Source organism: Astyanax mexicanus, chromosome 1, assembly GCF_023375975.1.
Source record: "Astyanax mexicanus isolate ESR-SI-001 chromosome 1, AstMex3_surface, whole genome shotgun sequence".
Lineage (NCBI taxonomy): Eukaryota > Metazoa > Chordata > Actinopteri > Characiformes > Acestrorhamphidae > Astyanax > Astyanax mexicanus.
The window spans coordinates 38,424,624-38,446,092 of NC_064408.1; the positions used below are offsets into that span (position 1 = coordinate 38,424,624).

Consider the following 21,469-nt stretch of genomic DNA (forward strand, 5'->3'; position numbering starts at 1 on the left):
TGTGAGCAGAGCTCAAAACCTTGCGTGCATCGCCGCCGAGAGGTCACGTGGTCTCCAACAGAACGATGCTGTTGATGTGCAGCGTGAGCTCTTTCGCTAGCAAGCTGGCTAGTTGTGCTCCAGTGAGGGCTCCGCAGAGCTCCAGTCTTGGCATCGAGGTCTGCCGGCGGGGAGCGACTCTGGATCTGGCCACAAGGAAGGACAGGTGGACTCTCCCTCCGATGTCCTCTGACCGTAGGTATGCGACCGATCCATAAGCCCTCTCGGACGCGTCAGTGAAGATGTGGATCTGTCTTGCATGAGCGTTGGCTTGAGCTGTGACGTAGGGACGAGGCAAGGATATCTGTGGTAGTAGCTGAAGCTCTGCTTCCCAGTCTTTCCATTCTTGCTGTAAATCCTCAGGGAGGAGTGGATCATCCCAGTGGCATTATTTATCCCAGAGACGCTGGACAAGCACTTTAGCACGCGTTGTGTAGGGCAGAATATACCCCAGGGGGTCATACTGTCGAGCAAGGACCTTGTACACGTTGCGCATCGTTAGTGTGCCGTACTCTAGGGGCCGGTGCTTGTAACCGAGAGAGTCAGATTCCCAGTGCCACGTAAGGCCGAGGGCCGATTCTGGATGGCTGGTGTCACCGTGCGATAGCTAATGCTCAAGGCTGCTGGACTGGGCCTCCTTTGGGAGGTGACTGACGGCACATGGGACATTGCTCACCCACTGGCGAAGTTCAAACCCACCAGTGGCAAGAAGTCCACAGAGCTTGTCCACAAGCTCCCTGGCCTCTTCGGCAGTGGGAACACTCTGTAGGCAATTATCAACGTAGAAGCACTTGCCACTCGTACACGTCTGGGGGATCTTCTCGCTTCATGTCTCTCCATACGAACCTGAGAAGAGGTCTGCCCTCCGGCAAGAGCCTAACTTGGTGAAACATGCTGCGTACATCACCGCTGATTGCTACTGCGCTCTGTCTGAAGCGCAGCAGGACGCCAAGAAGCGAGGCACCCAGTGTAGGTCCAGGCAGTAGTGCTTCATTCAGGTTTAGTCCACGGAACTGGTACGAGCAATTAAACACTATGCGATTCTTCTCGTTGTGTTGTACCAGATGGTGGGGAATGAACCAGGATTCACCCTCCGTCGAGAGGTCAGGGCCTAGTTTCTTCACTGATCCTGCTTTGACCAGCTTACTGATCTCCTCGCAGTATGCCTCCGCCTGCTGTGGATCTCTGGCCAGCCTCTTCTCTGTGTTCCTCAGACTGGGCATAACCGTCTCCTTGGTGGCCTGAAAGAGGGGCATTTGGCGCTTCCGAAGCAGGGGGGTGGCATAGCGTAGGATGCCCTCAATTTCCACTCTGGTTGTCCTTGCTTCCAACAGAGCCACGGCCTCCGGGTCTTCCTTAGACCGAGTGACGACTTTGTCGCTACGGAATGGCAGCACATCCATCTGCCACAACTTCTGAACATTAGTCATCAGCTCCGTGGTCTGTGGAGAAACTGTGGTTAAGAGGCACTGCTGTTCTGGTAGAGTCTGCTGGACTAGCCTAGTGGGGCCTTGCAGGGTCCATCCAAGTCGGGTGTGGATAGCCGCAGGCCCCCCGGGTGGTCCCAATCTCACTGGCTCAATCGGTGTGAGTAAGTGAGGGTGGTCAGCACCTATGAGTACGAGGGGCTTAACCCGGGTAAACTGCTCAAGAGGTAGACCTACCAGATGCTTGTACTTCTTTTGAAGGGATGTGACTGGGTAGGAGCGCTCAGCTAGATTAAGGTGTGGTGATGTGAAGGCATGTGTGACTTTGAAGCTCCTCTTATGCTGACCAGCTGGAGATAGGTGGAAGGAAACACAGGCTCCTCTGAGCACCTGGACATCCTGTCTTATGGTGCGAAGATTGAGTTCTTCTGTAGAGCCCTCTATCCCCAGCTGTCTGGGGGCCTCTGGCAGGAGCATTGTGCGCTCCGAGCCGTCATCTAACACGGCATATGTCACCAGATTCCGGTTGCGATACCAAAGCACCACTTTGATGACCTTCAACAGGACCCTAGAGGACTCTGATGGGCGGTCTAGGTAGAGAACATCTGTGGTTGAGCTGTCTGCGCTGCTCCCATCCTTGGGAGGCTCATCACTGTCTCTCTTGTTGACCTCATGAAGGACCTTTAAGTGTTTGCCTTGACACACCTCACACAGCTTCTTTAAATCACACTGAGCAGCCTGGTGGTTCCTTGCACAGCGCCAGCATCGCTTGTTTCCTTTAATCAACGCAGTCACTTGTTCCTTTGTGAGCTTTTGAATGGCTTGGCACCTATTCAGGAAATGCTCAGAGCTCTCACAGTACGGGCAATATGACTTAGCTTTGCCTTTTTTCTGTGGCGGCACATGCGGCCTAGGGGGGTCAGTGAGGGGGGATCCATCGGCTCCATGTAACACTGACATAGCTGATCGATTCTTCTTCTTCTCAACTTTTGAGCCAGACTGCCCCTGATATCTGCTCTCTGGCTGGACCTCAGTGTCTTGGCACCAGGACTCATATCTTAGCCACTCTGCTAGATCGATCAAAGAGTACGTGGCTTCTGGCTTCCGTATCATGGCACGGCGGAAGTCAGCTCTCATTTCAGATGGGAGCTTTGTAAGTAGACGAGCAACATGTGTGCCACATCTGAGCTTCACCTCTCCTTCAGGCCCCAGGTTCTGGAGCATGCCAACGAGAGACTGGACTCGTAGAGCAAACTTCTCGAAGGCTGCAATGTCTCCACGCTTCACCTCCGGTGCCTCCATAACAGCAGCTATTATCTTGAGAACCACATGGCGGGGCTGGCCGAATTTCTCATCCAACGCTGCCATGGTGTCTGAGTATGGAGTAGGCGAATTTAGGTAAGAATCAGCTATCAGACAGTCCTCTTCAAGCTTCAAGTGGTCGATAAGGACCTGATATTTAAAGAGCTCTGTGCTGTCTTCAGGTAGCAAATTCTCTAGACTTATCTTAAGTCTTGCGTACTCCACCGGATCTCTACTCTTGAAAATTGGAATTTTCGGCTTGGGTCCCCTATACACCTTCTCCCCAAACGCAGATGATACAAAAGACTGCTGGGCACCCAGATGTGGAGATGATTGGCCTGCTCGTGGGCTAGGCGATGAACTGGAGTGTTGGCCAGGTCCATATCGGGCTCTGAAGTTTGAGGGACTGAAGACTGGGGAAGGCGTAGGCGTTCCCATGGTTGGCGGTGGCGGAGCAGCTGCGGGCCTGCCAGGGTGCTTGGGCCCAGAGAAATAGCCTGTTTGCTGGGTGGAGGGCGAGCTAGCCATTGGCGTTGATCTTGAGGCAGCACTCTGCTTCAGTAGCTGTAGCTCATTCATCATTCTGTCTATTGCTGAGACCATTTGACCTTCATCATAGCCTTCTGACTGTGGTGGCCATGGTGTGGGAGGGGGTGGCCAGTCACTGTAGTCCTCTCCTTCTCTGTCTGTGGCACGTGGTGCTGGAGGTGGAGGAGGGGGTAGATCTGGCCACTCTTCCTGTCGATGCTCTGCTTAAGCATTACTGAGGGTTGTCACTCTCTCTGTAAGCGACTTCACTTTTCTAAAAACATCTTTAAGTTCAGCCATACTGTCTAGTATATGCTGATGAGATAGCTGAAGTTTCATGTTCTCAATGCGAATCTCCTGTAGTTCAGCTCTGCATGCAATGACTGAGTCACTGCTCACATCATACTCAGCGCTGGATGGACGGGGCATCCCAGGCCGTTCACGCAGCCTCTCATGTCCTATGGCATGCAAGTGGGGATGTTCGTCCTCTTGTTCGCCGAGGGATGAATCCCACTGGACTTGGCGCCTGGGATATGAGGTGTAAGGGCGTGTGGTGGGTGTCATCTCGACTGCTCCCTCCATGTTGGATGTCCACTCCCTCCCTGGTGAGTGCATCTGCATCGCTGTCGGTCCACTGAGATGTTGCCTATAGCTGGCTGCATCAAGCTCATAATCTCCAAGGTAGGCAGGGAGACGGGTCTGCCGCTTAGGACGAACTGCTTCACTGCTTTGTTGCATCTTGATCCCAAATCAACACAGAATCCGGCTCGAAGGACCTCAATGTTGGTGAGGACCACTAAAGGACTGTATGTGCAGGTTCTAATGATGGGATGTGTGTTGTATGGGGGGTGTCGGTCAGAACACCATGAAGCAGTTGTCTCCTTTTCATTTCTTTATTAAACTTCACACTTGTGAAGATGTGCAAGAGTCTCAGTGGTGTGTGGTTTGGTTGGAATACACGCACACAACTCCTCACATGCTATTCTCTTGAGGCTGTGATCTAGCCAACCTGAAGTGGTAACTTGCCTGAAGCAACAGAGTAAAACTAAACAGCAGTAGAACTAGACCAAACTGCACGTGAAGGGGGCAGGGCTAAGATTCAATGCCAGAGTCTTTCTTACACTATCACCTCTGCAAGTTTGGGCAAATTTCACTGTATTGTTTATATTATTATTATTATTATTATTATTTTATTCATGTTTAAAATTAAATTTCTCATGATCTCATGATCTCTACAATTTGAAAGAGTCTGTCCTAAGCTATGACTCCTGCAAGTTTGGGAAAAATTCACTGTATTGTTTATTTTATATTATTTATTTATTTTTATTATTCATGCTTAAAATTAAATTTCTCATGATTTTTCCATAATGCCAAAACAGGTCCACTTCCATATGAAAGAGTCCATCCTAGGTTAGCTCCTTGACAGTTTTTAAAACTGTCCAGGGACTAGCTGACAGTACGCCGGCAGTATTAAAAACTGTCAGGGAGCTTCCTGACAGTACGCCGGCACTATTAAAAACTGTCAGGGGACTAGCTGACAGTACGCCGGCAATATTAAAAACGGTCAGGGAGCTTGCTGACAGTAAGCCGGCAGTTTCAAAAACTGTCAGGGAGCCTGCTGACAGTACGCCGGCAGTTTTAAAAACTGTCAGGTAGCTTCCTGAAAGTACGCCGGCACTACTAAAAACTGTCAGGGGGCTTGCAGACAGTATGCTGGCAGTTTTAAAAACTGTCAGGTAGGGGGTTTCCGGTCGGGCGGGATCTAAGATGGCAGCATAAAGAAAGAGCTCCCAAGCGACAGGTGTTTTCCCCCCCTGAAATATAGAAATTAAGCGAAGAAAAAAGAGAAGAGTAAACGTGCAAAATGTCAGGGGGAAAATAAAGGAAAGAGCACCTCGAAGCAAAATCCTAAGACGGTGAGTGAAGACACAAATACTCGGATGGAGGAGAAGGCTAAGGTGGGAGCTAGCGCGCAGCAGCTAACAGAGGAGCCCTTAAGGGGAATGATGAAGGAGGTGATTAGCAGTGAACTTCGTGAAGCACTCACCGTCTTCAGAGATGAACTCAAGAAAGATATGCGAGCGGAACTGCTGGAAATACAGAAGGATATCAGGCTTTTCTGGAGGAGTTCCTGTCGACGCTGCTGGAGGGAGCTGAGACCCCGCTAGGTATCCAGAGAGCTCACCGGGCTTTAGCGCCAAGGCCGCCCCAAAGTGCCCCTCCGAGATCAATCGTGGTCGGGTTTCTCCAGTACACAGTGAAAGAAAGAGTTCTGAGGGAAGCATGGAGAAAACCACTCCACTATCAGAACCAACGCATATATTTCGACCATGATTACGCCAAGGAGGTCTTAAAGAAAAGGCAAGAATACACCCTTATTAGAAAAGCGCTGAAAGGGAAGGGGATCCGTTTTCAGACTCCTTTCCCCGCACGTATGAGGGTTTTCTGGGAAGATGGGGCGACCACATACGAAAGTGCAGACGAAGCGGCAAAAGACCTGGAAAACAGAGGGGTCCAGTCGGGTTACCGGGTAAAAACACAGCCTCAGTCTTTACAAAATAAACTTGAAAAGCTTCTCCCCTGGTCCACTGTGGACGGGAAAAAGTCACAGCCGTTCAGTACACCAGCAAGGAGTACAGCAGGGTAACCACGACCTGCATGAAGCAACTATTAGAGAAAAATTGAGAGGCTTCCGACGGGACCCACATGATAATTAAGTGTTAAATACTCAACTAAGATTCCGTCATAAGCCGTAAAAGGTTTTCCGCAGAAGTACAAAGTTTAACGCTTAATCCTGGTATTTATTTTGATATACTAAGTCGTCGTTTGTGGAGTTTCTTAACATTGGTTAGCTTGTAGGAGTGTTTTTCCTACACAACCACTCTTGTAGGGGGTCCTTTCTGTGGACTTCTCTCTCAGAGGCAAGAGACCACGATGGTCAGTTGACATTGGAAATCTCATTGTTTTGTGTATTTACTTTTCAGATTTTGTTTGAATTTAAAAATGTTCTGTTCATGGCACTTTTCGCAGGTAACTTTAAATATTTGATTCTTATTTTTAGAGGACATGCATCGTCAACTTAAGATAATATCATTGAATGTTAATGGTTTAAACAGTCCCATAAAGAGAGCTAAAATATTAGCTAAAATGAAGAAGGAAAAGATTGATGTAATTATGATCCAAGAGACACATTTAATTGATAGTGAACATGAAATATTTAAAAAAATTGGTTATAGAAATATCTTTTTCTCTTCCTTTAAGCAAGGCAGACGGGGAGTGGCAATGTTAATTTCAAACTCGGTCAATTTTGAATGTATTTCGGTATCCAAAGATAAAGAAGGGCGATACGTTATGGTAAAAGGAAAAATTGACAATAATGAGGTAACCCTTTGTAATGTATATGCTCCTCCAGATGAACAGTGGGCCTTATATGGCAGAGTATTCAACTTGATCGCTACTGAGGCATCAGGAATACTAGTATGTGGGGGGGACTTCAATGTAACATTAAATCCGAAACTTGATAGTACAAATAAACAGAGGAGTAAGCCATTGAAAATGTCGAGGATTAGGAAAATAACCCAAGAGCTAGGACTGATAGATATATGGCGAGATGTCAATTATTCAAAAAGAGATTATACATTTTAGATTGGACTATTTTTTTATGTTTGGTGTGGATAGATGGAGGGTTAAAGGATGTACAATAGGTCAGAGGGACTTGTTGGACCATAGTCCAATTTACCTTACACTTTCTCTTGACAGCCCAGCTAAAAATCATCTATGGCGACTGAATGTAGGCATATTAAATGAATCATCATTTATATCATTTATTAAGGATGAGATAGAAGTATATTTGGAGCAAAATGATAGTGGGGAGGTCTCACCCACAATATTATGGGATGCTGCAAAGGCTGTGCTCAGAGGAAAAATAATAATGAGGATGTCAACAATAAAAAAGCTGAGATTGGCTAAAATGAATGAACTGCAAACTACATTAAAACATTTGGAAAGGGAACATAGTCAAACCAAAGATTCTAAATTACTCCTGGAAGTAAAAAAAGTAAGACAAGAAATTAATCAAATTTACGAGGATGAGATTGAAAAAAAGTACAGATTTACCAGGCAAAGATATTATGAGCAGGGTCCAAAAGCTACTAAAATGTTGGCCTGGAAACTCAGGAAACAACAGTCATTAAATAATATATTAAAGATAAAAGAACCAATAACAAAGAAAATAACGTCTAAACCTGAAGAGATTTTAATGGCATTTGAGCGATATTATCAGAAATTATATACCCAACCAGAGAATGCAGACATTGATAAGATGAGGAGTTTCCTGGACTCTATAGACCTTCCAACTATTGACGAAGAACAAAATTCTTTTTTAACATCAGAAATCTCACCTGAGGAACTTTTAGAGGCTATTAGTAATCTGAAAGGTAATAAATCATCTGGAACAGATGGTTTCCCCTCGGAGTGGTATAAAACGTTTAAAGAACAATTAACTCCTCTGTTACTTAGATGCTTCAATTGGGTCCTAGAAAAAGCAGAATCCCCCCCTCATGGAATGAGGCAATGATATCTGTAATACCAAAGGAAGGTAAGGATAAAATAGATGTAGCCAACTATAGACCGATTTCGGTCTTAAACGTAGATTATAAATTATACGCTTCTATTTTAGCCAAAAGGCTGCAAAGAATATTACCAGATTTAATAGATAATGATCAGTCGGGTTTCATACAAAATAGACAAGCACAGGACAACATAAGAAGGTCATTGCATATTTTAGACTCTATTAATCAAAGGAAGTTAAAGGCTGTGGTACTTAGCCTTGATGCTGAAAAGGCATTTGACTCAGTTGGGTGGGACTATCTTTATCAAGTTTTAGAGAAATTTGGATTCAATGAGGCAAGTCTAAAAAGCATTCAAACTCTGTATTCATCGCCCTCTGCTATAGTTAAGATTAATGGCCATTTCTCAAAAAGACTATAGTTAGAAAGAGGCACACACCAGGGATGTGTTTTATCCCCTTCACTATTTGCCTTATACATTGAACCTCTGGCCCAAGCAATAAGACAGAATAAAGATCTGAGGGGAATTCATATAGGTAAGGTGGACAGCAAGTCAGCAAGCCCCCTGACAGTTTTTAGTAGTGCCGGCGTACTGTCAGGAAGCTACCTGACAGTTTTTAAAACTGCCGGCATACTGTCAGCAAGCCCCCTGACAGTTTTTAGTAGTGCCGGCGTACTTTCAGGCAGCTACCTGACAGTTTTTAATACTGCCGGCGTACTGTCAGCTAGCCCCCTGACAGTTTTTAGTAGTGCCGGCGTACTGTCAGGAAGCTCCCTGACAGTTTTTAATAGTGCCGGCGTACTGTCAGCAAGCCCCCTGACAGTTTTTAAAACTGCCGGCGTACTGTCAGGAAGCCCCCTGTCAGTTTTTAGTACTGCCGGGTACGTGCCTGGCACTGCCGGGTCGATGAAAAAGTGGCTGGCGGGTGACGTCACGCAGACCCACCACTGCCGCCCGTCTCCCGGCAGGCAAAGATCCAACCCCAACTGTTTGGACGTTTAACTATGACCACAACTTGGAGGACAATATGCAGTTAAACATTTGATCTTCGGACTAGGTAACTTTTTTTGGACGTTATGGTGACAGGTGCAGGAAATTGACATTATTAAAGAATACATATCATTTTTTATTTATAATATATCAACATCATTGTTATAAATATTGTTAATCAGTATGAATATAGACTATTTGATTAAGCGTCATTTATTAATAATTATTTATTATTAATTATTTAGTAGATTATATTTTTGTATCTATTTAATTAATTAACGAATTTAGGTATTTATGTATGTATTTTTCTATTTGAAAATGCAATCTGTGCGGAAAATTGTTAGGTTGATTTTAACCAGTCAACACCACTCTGATTTGCTGAGACCGCACTGATCACAACCATAGACTGTATATAAGTATGGACAGCACGACAGGGGTTGAAAAGTGAAGCCACAACGTCTCTTACGCCCTCTGGTGGCTGGTTTTACTACAGCTTTTAACCCTAAAGCCTATTTCCATTCAACTGAATGAAAGATGACGGAATTTTAATCTAAAATTACACATCCAGGATTTTTTTGGAAAGTTGATTTCTGTACATTCTGCAAGCCCCACTCCTTTGTTAAACACTCCAGTGTTTTTTTTTTTTTTTTTTTACAGTACCCTCAGGAAAACTTTCTCTCCAGTTTTTTTTTTTGGTGGATCATTTCTCTCCATCAGTTCATTAGTATTCATACTGTAGATCCATGCGGTTCTTGACTCACTTTCCAACTCGCGTTTTAGGTTTCCAAACCAAAGATTTATTTCTTTACAAAATAATACACAAGAAAACTGAACAAAAAACGATTAAAATGCTTATAAACAGAAAACTAGGTACTTATATTCATGTTCCTAATTCCTAAATCCTAAAACTGCGGTCAGAAAAGGTGAGGCTCCTTTGGCTTTTTACTGCTTGTCTTGTTTTTTCTCCTGCCCAAAAAACACTGTAATTATCCGAATTTAACCACCTACAGGTGCCTAGTGGTAACACACATTTCTAATGCCGTTACTGTTATACTAATACTGTCCCTTGCACATACTTCGTTCTTCTCCCTAATTTTAGTATTTACGTTAGGTTTTTAACCTAGCCTTAGGTAGTTAACGATAGTTAACTAGGTTAGCCAACTCAGGTTAGCTAAGTAAAGTAACTAAACTTGTTTGGTGAAAATTACGTGGAGTGGGCGGGGTTTGAGCAGTCACACGGCCCCGCCCCCCGCCTCCCACCTCTGTCACGCCAGTTCTGGCTCCAATTTGCCTCTACTGCCTCTGCAAGCGCAGGCAAGATGGCAGCTTCCATTTCGGCCATATTTTGGCTTTAAAACGCCTTAATGAGAGTAAATGGGGACCGTCCAGTCCATACTTTTATACAGTCTATAATCACAACCCAAACTCCACAACGCGCCAAGCAGCACATTTTTAGTTGCTGCGGAAGCACAGCTCATTTAGGCTCAGCTCAGCTCACCTCAGGACTTGTTGTGCTACTAAGATATAAGGTAAGTTCGACCAGGTCCTTTATTTTATGATCATGTATGTGTTTGTAGTGTCTTACACCACCTGCACGTGCTGGCCTTGCCTCTCTTTCTAGGTAGTTAGCTAACCTTAGTTGTCTAAGGATAGCTAAACATTGCCATAGTTTAAATGTAATATGAATTGCATTTGAAAATGAGCAGATTTTTAAAACTTGTCTTATGAATAAGCTAATTTGAAATAGTTTTTTTGTGGGAAAAACCTAGATAAAATAGCTTAATGACGAAGTGTGAGAAAATTAAAACAGCACAATATTTTTCCTCAGGTGTAAGCTTAGCGCTGTTAGCTTAGCATTAGCTCAGTGTTCGTGTGAAGAATAAAGTTAACGTTATATGTAAATTTCATATAAATAAGCCATATAAATTGAAATTGTTTTGTTAAAATACTGCACATATTTCTGGTCAGGTGTTAAAAGTGTATCTCCGCATTATATTAGCATTAGAAGTAACGTTAAGTAACTTACATGTAAATATTATGTAAATAAGCCAATTTTAAATAGTTTGTTGTTGGAAAAATTCAATAAAAAAGCCTAGCGATTAAAAAAAAACTTGCAAGATTAAAACTGCACATATTTCTCGTCTAGAGTTCAATGAATGTGTATTCCCACCATTAGCTTAGCATCAGCATGAAGAATGTAAATATTATATAACGTTAAATAAGCCAACTTTAAATAGTTTGCTATTGGAAAAACTTAATTAAAATAGCCTAGGGGTGAGACAAGGTCTGGAAAGATTAAAACAGCGGAATATTTCCAGTCCAGAGTTAACTGTGTTTTTGTAAAAGTGTATGGCTCCCCCGCTGCAAAAAGCCTGCACTGTGTGGAGCGGTAGAGCTTAGATCGGGCCCAAAAATCCAGCCCGACCCGGCCCAAATCCATGCACTTTCTGCCCGAGCCAGACCCGACCTGAGCCATAAACTGTCATTCTGAACCCGAGCCATTTTTTTAGTAATTAGAGCGTTAAAATTGAGCTATTTAAAACATTTTCGGGCTGTTTGAATTAGCGAAATCTGTTAAGAATTATGTTAAATAACCTTGCGACGCTGAAGAAGCATAGACCTATTATTATTTCTTTTTTTTATTCGCTTCTTTCTTTCTTTATTCCTTGTCTGTTGTACAGGCAGTGTGAGGTTGGTGGATGGTGGCAGTCGCTGTGCTGGGAGAGTGGAGGTTCTTCATAGAGGGCAGTGGGGAACAGTGTGTGGTGATGACTGGGATATGAGTGATGCTGCAGTGGTGCGTAGAGAGCTGGGCTGTGGAGAAGCTGTAGATGCACTGGGCAAATCTCATTTTGGATCAGGATCAGGACCAATCTGGATGGATGATGTGGACTGTAGTGGATCAGAGTCTAGACTGAAGAACTGTAGATCACCAGTATGGGGTAAACATGACTGCAATGAAACCCACAATTCTGGAGTCATCTGTTCAGGCAAGCTACACTATGTTCATATAATATGTGCACTGTATTGAATAGTTACATTGTGTGTCTGTGCTGTCTGACTTTCATTTATTAAATCCTGTTGTTATCTCATTGTTTATGCTCTTGTGATATTTTAGGAGCCAGGCTGGTTTTAGGTTCTCGCTGCTCTGGGAGAGTGGAGGTTCTTCATGGAGAGAGCTGGGTCACAGTGTGTGATGCTGACTTTAACCAGCAGGATGCAGAGGTTGTGTGTCGAGAGCTGGGCTGTGGTTCTCCTGTGAAGGTTCTGGGAGCAGCTGCTTTTGGTAGAGGGGAGAGTCCGGTGTGGTCAGAGGAGCTTCAGTGTAGAGGAAACGAATCACAGATTCACTTCTGTCCAAAATCATCTTCACTCAAACACAACTGCTCCCATGATGATGATGTGGGACTGGTGTGTGCTGGTAAGAGCTGCATGTTTGTGATTAATGTCATTAAGATTAGCTCAATGTTTATGTAAACTTTTTGTAATTCTGTCAAAAATGCAAATGTCTTGCTATTATTTCAGTTTTCAGCCACAATTCTACTTTACATCATTTATAGTGGTGAAAATACATGTTTTTTTCCATTCTTTCTCAATGTCTTGGTCTGTCTTACTCACTGTTGTACAGGCAGTGTGAGGTTGGTAGATGGTGACAGTCGCTGTGCTGGGAGAGTGGAGGTTCTTTATAGAGGACAGTGGGGATCAGTGTGTGGTGATGACTGGGATATGAGAGATGCTGCAGTGGTGTGTAGAGAGCTGGGCTGTGGAGAAGCTGTAGATACATATCATGAGTCTTACTTTGGATCAGCATCAGGACCAATCTGGATGGATAATGTGCACTGCAGTGGCTCTGAGTCTACACTGAGGAACTGTGAATCAGCAGGATGGGGTAAACATAACTGTGATCATTCTAAAGATGCTGGAGTCATCTGTTCAGGTAAATTGTATCAGTAAATTATTTTATGTTCCCTTCTGTTAACTAGGAACAGGAAACTGTTCATAATATATCATACATGTAAAACAAAGTCTTGTAAGTGGTGGGAAAGGACCCATTTTAGAGGCTTAGGGTCCAGTTAAGCGTAGTAGTACTGTTTGTAAGGAAACAGATAGCGTTCATTTAGTCAACTTTTCCACTGAAGGTTAAATGCCATATCTCTTTTGACCATTCTTGCTGTGTTAATGTCAGAGATTCAATGACATGGAAAGACATTTTCATGTTGAAGCAGTGACTCACATATGTTTAAATTCAGCTTTATGTTCACAATTTTTAGGAGTCCGGGTGGTTGGTGGTTCTCACTGTTCTGGGAGAGTGGAGGTTCTTCATGGAGAGAGCTGGGTCACAGTGTGTGATGCTGACTTTAACCAGCAGGATGCAGAGGTTGTGTGTCGAGAGCTGGGCTGTGGTTCTCTTGTGGAGGTTCTGGGAGCAGCTGCTTTTGGTAGAGGGGAGGGTCCGGTGTGGTCAGAGAAGCTTCAGTGTAGAGGAACTGAATCTCAGATTCACTTCTGTCCAAAATCATCTTCACTCAAACACAACTGCTCCCATGATAATGATGTGGGACTGGTGTGTGCAGGTAAGTGTTTTTCAAAAAAATGTTTCCCATTTTTACTCTTACTAGTTCATAATTCGGTAAATTTTTCTTGTTCTTATTTTCTCTTACACAGACAGTGTGAGGTTGGCGGATGGTGGCAGTCGCTGTGCTGGAAGAGCAGAGGTTTTTCACAGAGGACAGTGGGGAACAATTTGTGGTGCTGGTGCAAATTTCATAGCGGGTTTTGTCATGTGTAAAGAGTTGGGCTGTGGAGAGCCGTTTAGGACTGATGCAGCTGTTCCAGGATCTGCACCGATCTGGATGAGTCATGTGAAGTGTACTGGATCAGAGTCTACACTGAAACACTGTGGATCATTAGGGTATGGTGAACACAGCTGTAATCCTAATATGGATATTGAGCTTACCTGTTCAGGTATGTTTTAATTAGACAAAAACTGTTATACGTACGTATTACATGTATTACATTTGTGAACTTTCTGAGAATGTTTCGACACATCATAGACAAAATCAAATCAGAGATCATATGATGGAATGTCACTGTTTTGTATACCTATTCCGTATTAAATATTCTATTACATAGTAAATTCTGACAGTTACAGCTAATGTGAGAAGCAGTGATGTTTTTTTTAACATTTGCTTTGACTTTTATTTAATTGCTGAAAATATTAACCCAAGATATTGTCTAGTCAGTTTCATTTTGTTTGATAAAATTTAATTTAATAAAAAAGGGTCTGCAGTACTGATTTGCTAGAGCACAACATTTGTTTTCAAAATTATAACCTGAATGAAACAAAATGCATTAGTCCTTTCCACTTCCAGACAACTTCTCAAACACTTTATGTGCCAAAACAAAACCAGTCAACACAGAAACAAAGTGCCATTTCCAGCTTAACAATTTAGTGCTGGACGATATGACAAAACTTATGTCACAATATATTAATTTTAGTCGCTGTGTTATCGTTTTGATATAAATGTGTACAGCTCAACTGAACAACTTCCTGATGTGTACGTTATCACACACTGAGATTGCCAGACTATGGTATTCTATACCACTCTGCTGTTTCGCTTAAAAAAATCAGTCAGTAAAGATGCTGTAAATACTGTACATATCTTTAAAAAAATGTTATAAATTGATGCTCCTTTATTCGTATGCAAATTACAAAAAATATAAATGAAGGTCACACATGCCAGATATTCTAGGCTACTCTAAAATAGTTAACATTTTTACATTTATTATTACAATAACAGCTTAAATGCTTTGCTGTGTAATAATAAAATATACCAGCCCTGCTTAAAATGATTAAAAATAATATGCAAATATGGACAGAATTAAGATATCAAATATGGACAGAATTTAGATATTTAATTATATTTTGACCAACAAAAAAAGTCAGAATAAAAAAAAAAAATTTTTATTGTTTTTCTATAAATCTTTTGTTATGATTTTCAAAATGGCGGATTAGCCACTATGGCTATTTGGCGATGCCAACTGTTTTCCTAGCTAAATTAATCTGTATTATTAACATGGATGAATTGGATAGATTATGTGGTTTGATATGATCTGTGAACTAGGATCTAGCGTCGGAGGTCAGAGGGCACAAAGAAGGGTAATTAATGAGCAGTATTTTTGTTATTTGTGTTCATTTTTTTATTCATTAATGAAGTGAACATGTTAATTTGACAACTCTAGTATTTTTTCATCTCATTACTAGCCTTCTGTTTTGTTTAGCATTTGTCTATTATACAAGTCTTTATTTAATCTGATTGTGAGAGAGAGAGAGATTTAACATTTTTGCATTACACACAGATCACAGGACATCCAGACTTGCTGATGGTCCTCATGTTTGCTCTGGGAGAGTGGAGGTTGACTTTGACCAGCAGGATGCAGAGGTTGTGTGTCGAGAGCTGGGCTGTGGTTCTCCTGTGGAGGTTCTGGGAGCAGCTGCTTTTGGTAAAGGGAAGGGTCAGGTGTGGTCAGAGGAGCTTCAGTGTAGAGGAGATGAATCTGAGATTACTCTCTGTCCAATAACCTCTGCTCACAAATACAACTGCTCTCATGGTAATGATGTGGGACTTGTATGTTCTGGTACAGTATAATATGTGATATTATCGTCTAACATTTCTTTATATAATATACAGTATAGGAGAGAACTTGCTCTTTTACGAGTCTCTTGGTTGTAAATTCAGGTCATACTCAGGCTCGGCTGATGAACGGCTCAGACTCCTGTTCTGGTCGAGTGGAGCTCCAGTACCTCAGTGAGTGGGGTACAGTGTGTGATGTAAGCTGGGATATGAGAGCTTCCAGTGTCCTCTGTGCTCAGCTGAAGTGTGGGAGTGCTGTGGCTGTGTTGGGGTCAGACTGGTTTGGGGAGGGGAGTGGCCGGATCTGGGCGGATGTGTTTGATTGTCAGGGGAACGAAAGTGTCCCATTTCATCATGGAGTCGAACTGCATGCTCTCATAAACAGGATGTTGGACTTATCTGCAGTGGTGAGCTTTTAAGAATCTTAAACATTCTTATCAATGGGCTGTAAAGTGATTTTAGGAGGAAGTGCCCTTATAATGTTCTTATATATATATATATTTTACTTCACTTCAATTAATTTACTAATGTATCTCAGTTTTGAACATGTATATACATTTCCATAGACAATTTTGATTTCTGAAAATCAATTTCTAATTTTGCTCCATATATAGCTCAGCTAATGCAGCAGTACCTGTAAAAAAACAATGTGTTTAATTTCTAAATCTGATTTATTTCAAGTGCTGTAAAAACAATCTTATTAAGCCTGTAAAATCTAAAATATATTTGTGGTACTTTCAGGTTCTTCTCTGGCGTCTCATGAGGGAGGAGTGCGGTTGTCTGGAGGGATGGAGTGTGAGGGGGAGGTAGAGGTTTTCTTCAGGCAGGACTGGAGGAGAGTTCTGCTGGACTCCTGGAGTGAGTCTGAGGCCTCTGTGGTCTGCAGACAGCTGGGCTGTGGTTCTGTACTCAACACCTCCAGCTCCTCTTCATCCAGTCCTGAACACAGCTACATGTGTGTGACGGGTTTCAACTGCTCTGGGAGTGAAGCTCATCTGAGGAACTACAGCAGCTCACAAGCAGTTAACTGCAGCTCCACGGAACAGCTCTACATCACCTGCTCTGGTACATTTAATTCAAATTATTTGGAGTTGTAGTGAATAATGCCTGTTGTTAGGGGGAAATTGTTTTATTTTGTTTTATTGTAAGGGTTATTATAATTATTATGAATCTGAAATGAACCAATCATCATGTGACTACGGGTGAACTAAGAAATCATACTTTGAACTGGTTTCTCTTAATTTTAGGCTACAGCTTCATCAGGCTGGTTGGTTCTGGGGGAGACTGTGCTGGAAGGCTGGAGGTTTTCCACAGTGGATCATGGGGGACAGTGAGTGATGAATTGTGGGATATTGAGGATGTGCAGGTGGTCTGCAGACAGCTGCAGTGTGGAGTCGCCCTCAGTGCTCCAGTACCGGTACCAGCCCGGTTTGGATCTGGAACTGGACCCATATGGCTGAATGAGGTGGAGTGTGAGGGGAACGAGGCGTCTCTGTGGAACTGCAGATATCAGCTGTGTGGAGAGGATGAATGTGGACACAAGGATGATGTAGGAGTCGTCTGCTCAGGTACAGTGTGCTGATTGCTGGTGTTCTTACATTGAACACTTCACCTGTCAGACCTCTAAATTTTCTCTTCAGTGCTGAAAGTGAGACTTAGTTAAACTGTTAAAATAAGATTGTTAAACCAATCTAAAGTTGTTTCCATGTGGGTCAGCCAGACCTCTTCCTGTACCTTTTTTTTCTTGTTTTTTTGAATGTGTCAGAATGTATCTAAAGGGCAAACTAAATTGTTTCAAATTGATCTGTATTTTGGTGTCTTTTTTAGGTATTATGATAAAAGTGCAGTTTACTACAAAGTCAGCAGTAGAGTGCAGTAACACATTCTCTTCTAACTTTACTACAGACTAAGACTTAATTTATTCTTATTTTTGCGCCAATTTCCAAAGCTTTCTTTAAAACAAATATATTCAGGGGTTTTTTTTTTATTTATTTATTTTTTTTTATAACAATATACACTTTTTTGGGATCCTTTTCTGTTTAAAGGCCCTGGCACTGCTAACTTTTGTACCATTTGAGCACACTGGATTTTGTACCATTTCAGGTTATTAACTGGGCTGGAGAGCTTAAAAAAATGGCAAAAAAAATGGGGGTGTTCTAAAACTTTTAACTAATAGTGTAGATTCATTAAGTTTGTTTTAAACTACATGAAAACTCCAGGGTCTAACATAAAGCATTTTCTCTCATCAGAGTATAAAGAGATCAGACTGACTGAGGGCTGTGAGGGGAATCTGGAGGTGTTCTATAATGGAACCTGGGGGAATGTGTGTAACAATGGGATGGATGTAGAAACAATTGGTCTCATCTGTCGGGAGCTGAACTGTGGAAGATTTAAGACTGAGAGAGCTACCAAAGCACGAGTGGAATCAGCTCCTAACTGGCTGGATGATGTAAAATGTAGGAAACATGACTCTACTCTGTTTCACTGTCCATCTTCATCCTGGAGTCAGAACAATTGTGATAGAAGCAGTGAGGTGACTCACATTACCTGCTCCGGTATGTTGTTTTTCTTTGTAGTAGATGAGCATGAGTAAAACAGTTTTTCATGGAAAGTTGTGTTGAAAGAAAGTGTTGTGGTGACCGGATCACCCTCACTTTTCCTCATCCTCTTTCCGTGTGTAAGTGTATACAACCTGAGTAAATATAAAATAATTTTTAAATAATCATTTTATTTATTAAGGGAAAAAAAATATCCAAACACCCCCTAAAAAATAAAATGTGATTAATTACACTTTTTGGATAGATGAGTATTCAGTTTCACTTAACTCAACCAGGCCTGATTACTGCCAGACCTGTAGAATCAAGAAATTCTTTAAATTCCTTTATTCCTGATCATTTAAAATGAGTTTTTTTTTATGTTTACTCGGGTTATCTTTGTCTGATGTTAAAGTTTTTTTTAATAATCAGAAAAATATCAGTATATCTGTAGGGGGCAAATACTTCTTCATGGCAATGTATGTGTGCAGGATTGCTTGAGATTTTTTGGGACTACAAGCTACACCTTGCTGTGCTTTTTACACTCATCTGGTCATGCTGGGAACACATTTTAATAAAAAGTGTAAAGTGTATCAGAAAAAAATACATTTGTGAGTGAAATAATAAGATATATTACATTGAATTACATTACATTTGGCAGATGCTTTTGTCCAAAGTGACTTACAATAATGGTGTACATTTACTAATAGGAGCCTTTTCTGTCCTGTTCTGTTTTTGTCATTGCTGGAATAGTTCGGTGGGGTTAGAGAAAAAGAGCAGTCTGGTGCAGCTTGAAGTTTCCTGTGCGCCCTGTTAGAATGCCTGGTGTTATTTGAAAATCAGCACAACCAGACTGACTTTTAATTCTGTGCGTTGGTGTGAAATGAGGGGGTTTGCCGCTCAATTGAAACTCTCAATTGTTATTGCTGAGATCATTATTTTAGTAATGAGTTTAGTAGTATTGATTTGATTTTTGTAGTATTTATAGCATGTGTCTCCATTTCTAGGAGAGAAGAAACAGCTTGCTTTTGAAAACCTTCAAAAATTCTTCTTATTTCCAAACCAGGGTCAGTGCTCAAGTACGAATATTTGACTACCACTCCATTCACTGCTTGAATAAGTATACATGTTAATCAGATTTGTTCGTGCCTACATTCTAACTTGTTTTGTCAAATAATTCTAAACTTCCCTTTTCATCAGTTGATCTTTGATTTGAGTGAAAACTGATTAAATAAAAACACTAATGCAGTTTGCTGTAGTTTTGTTATAAAAATGTAATATTATTCATGTGTCTGTTCATGTGTGATGTAGATTACATGCCTATTAGGTTGAGAGGAGGAGAGGAAATCTGTTCTGGGAGGTTGGAGGTGTATCATAATGCTGAGTGGGGGTCTATATGTGCTGATCTGTGGGACATCAGGGATGCTCAGGTGGTCTGCAGGCAGCTGGGTTGTGGGCCGGCGCTGAGTGCTAATAGAAGAGCTGCTGATGGTTCTGGTGGAGGAACTATCTGGATGAACAGAGTGAATTGTAGAGGGAATGAGATTCACCTGTGGGACTGTCCTCATTCCCTGAAGATCCACACTGGCTGCTCCCACAGTGCTGGAGTCACCTGTGCAGGTGTGCGAGAACGTTTTTTAATCTAGTATTAACTTCTCTTAAGATAACTATGGTTATTTTAAGCAGTGTACTCTGTATTTCAGTCAGGTTCAATATTATTATTATTGTGCTCCTCTGACCTGTAAAAGGGAGAATAGCATTTATATTATGGCTGATTTAGGCTCACAACACTGATAAATACACTAAGTAACATTGGCAGACAATAATGCAACAATATTTTTGAAAATACCTACAATATTACCATATCAGCCATATACTTCTTTTGTTTCAAAGACAATAAACACAAAAACAATAAATACCATTTCTTAAATAATGCTGCTCTAATCTCTTTCTCCTTCTGTAACCTCTTTTTCTTGACCATTTTTATGATATTTCTTTCAGACATCTGAAACAACTACAACTTACACCACAGGTACTCTTTTAATTAGTTCCTTTGTGTGATTTTTTTTTTAGTTTAAACAACACTATGCAGTGTTCAACAGTGTTTTTATTCTGTGTTTTCAGTACCAGCACAGCTAACAGAGAAAAAGACAGTCCCTCCTTCAAAAAAATCCATCATCTAATTTTCCATACATCTATCCAGTGTCTCTCCTGGTTCTGGGATCTGTGCTCTTCCTGGCCTTAGTGCTTCTGGTTGTGCTGTTTTATCAGAACAGAGTGCTCAGGAGAGGTAGGGAGATTTAGTGATCATCTAAAATCCACTTTCTGTACTTTCTATAATCATCATTAGTCCTTCAATCTGTCATCAGTCTTCTCTTCTACTGAACTGACTCCATGTTTCTTTCTTTCTCTCTCACAGTGATTTCTAAGGCGAGGAGGAAGACTCTGCTTGAGGCAGTCTATGAAGAGATTAACCATAAATGTGTCACTAACAGATATACTAAAAGAGGTAAATTATATGTAGAGAGTTTCACTGAAGGCAGTCTTCTCACAGTATGTAAAGTGGATCTAAGGTCAGATATCAAATAGCAATTCTGAGTGTTTAAATGACTATAAATGAAAAAACTACATGCAGTAAATCAATTGTAGCATTGTTACCTTATCTTACAGGTTCAAAATAATGTGTTACTCCACTGACTATAATAGGAAGAATTACATATCTGTTACTATCAATTCAGGCCTGTACTGCTGTTAAAAAGCAGAGGAAAGGGATGGGGTTTGTTAGCCAACTTTCCCATTTCACCTTAAATGGTGCAAGAGACAGCAGAGGCTGCATCATTTAAGGCGGAACAGAACAATTAAATAAAATGAAAGCTAATCCAAGCTCCCCATAACAGGAATTAAGAAATTGACAATTGTTCCTTAATCACCAACCTTTCTGAAGACATACAATGCCATAAAATTAGCTAGGTTACTGAACCTTAGTGCTTCTGATGACGTATCTGGTGCATGAAGTGTTGTCCCAATTCTTATGGGGAGGATTTCACCCTTTACACTCAAAGAATGGTTGGGGTAAGTGGTAGGGCCATGGGGTGAAATGGGATTGGGCTTAAAGCCTCATCTCATTTTCAGACTTACAAATACATTTTTTTGCTGTAGATTTTGATTAAATAATTGAACTTTGGCATTCTGACTGTTCTGATCTCCTTTAACAGGAAGTTTTATCTCTGAAGATCAGCATTCAGGATATGAGGACGTAGATGAGGAGCTTCTCTCAGGTAAGTTGACATATACTGAATGTGTGTTAGAATTTTTATTGCAGAAGAAAAAACATATATATATATTTTGTTTTATAGAAAAAAGTTCCATGCAATATGTGTAGGGTTCTGAAGTGTTTTAGCAGTTAGCATCAGGCTTCAGGCCGATAAGACTCACCCCTGAACGG

The 21,469-nt window shown here is 41.7% G+C and overlaps 3 protein-coding genes across 20 annotated transcripts in view; 1 reads left to right on the plus strand and 2 right to left on the minus strand.

Annotated features, from left to right (window-relative positions):
• Nucleotides 1-21,469, minus strand: part of tbc1d8b (TBC1 domain family member 8B) — a 252,375-nt gene that overhangs the window by 191,987 nt on the left and 38,919 nt on the right. The gene's annotated exons all lie outside the window — the stretch shown is intronic.
• Nucleotides 1-21,469, minus strand: part of arap1a (ArfGAP with RhoGAP domain, ankyrin repeat and PH domain 1a) — a 248,677-nt gene that overhangs the window by 136,626 nt on the left and 90,582 nt on the right. The window lies entirely within an intron of this gene.
• The window catches only part of LOC111192921 (deleted in malignant brain tumors 1 protein-like), a 51,806-nt gene that overhangs the window by 10,620 nt on the left and 19,717 nt on the right, over nt 1-21,469 (plus strand). For 12 of the 18 annotated variants that reach the window (XR_007438617.1, XM_049477076.1, XM_049477118.1 and 9 more), the window contains exons 1-3: nt 12,799-13,429; nt 13,521-13,820; nt 15,216-15,271. Coding sequence is in view for 17 of the 18 variants with exons in the window: in XM_049477076.1 (XP_049333033.1) it covers nt 13,054-13,429; nt 13,521-13,820; nt 15,216-15,271 (732 nt within the window). In the remaining variant the exon portion in view is untranslated. Of the gene's footprint in view, nt 1-9,512; nt 9,551-10,016; nt 10,385-11,536; nt 11,846-11,973; nt 12,159-12,798; nt 13,430-13,520; nt 13,821-15,215; nt 15,272-21,469 lie in introns of those variants that run through there. The other 6 variants (XM_049477179.1, XM_049477170.1, XM_049477188.1 and 3 more) reach the window with 6 other exon arrangements.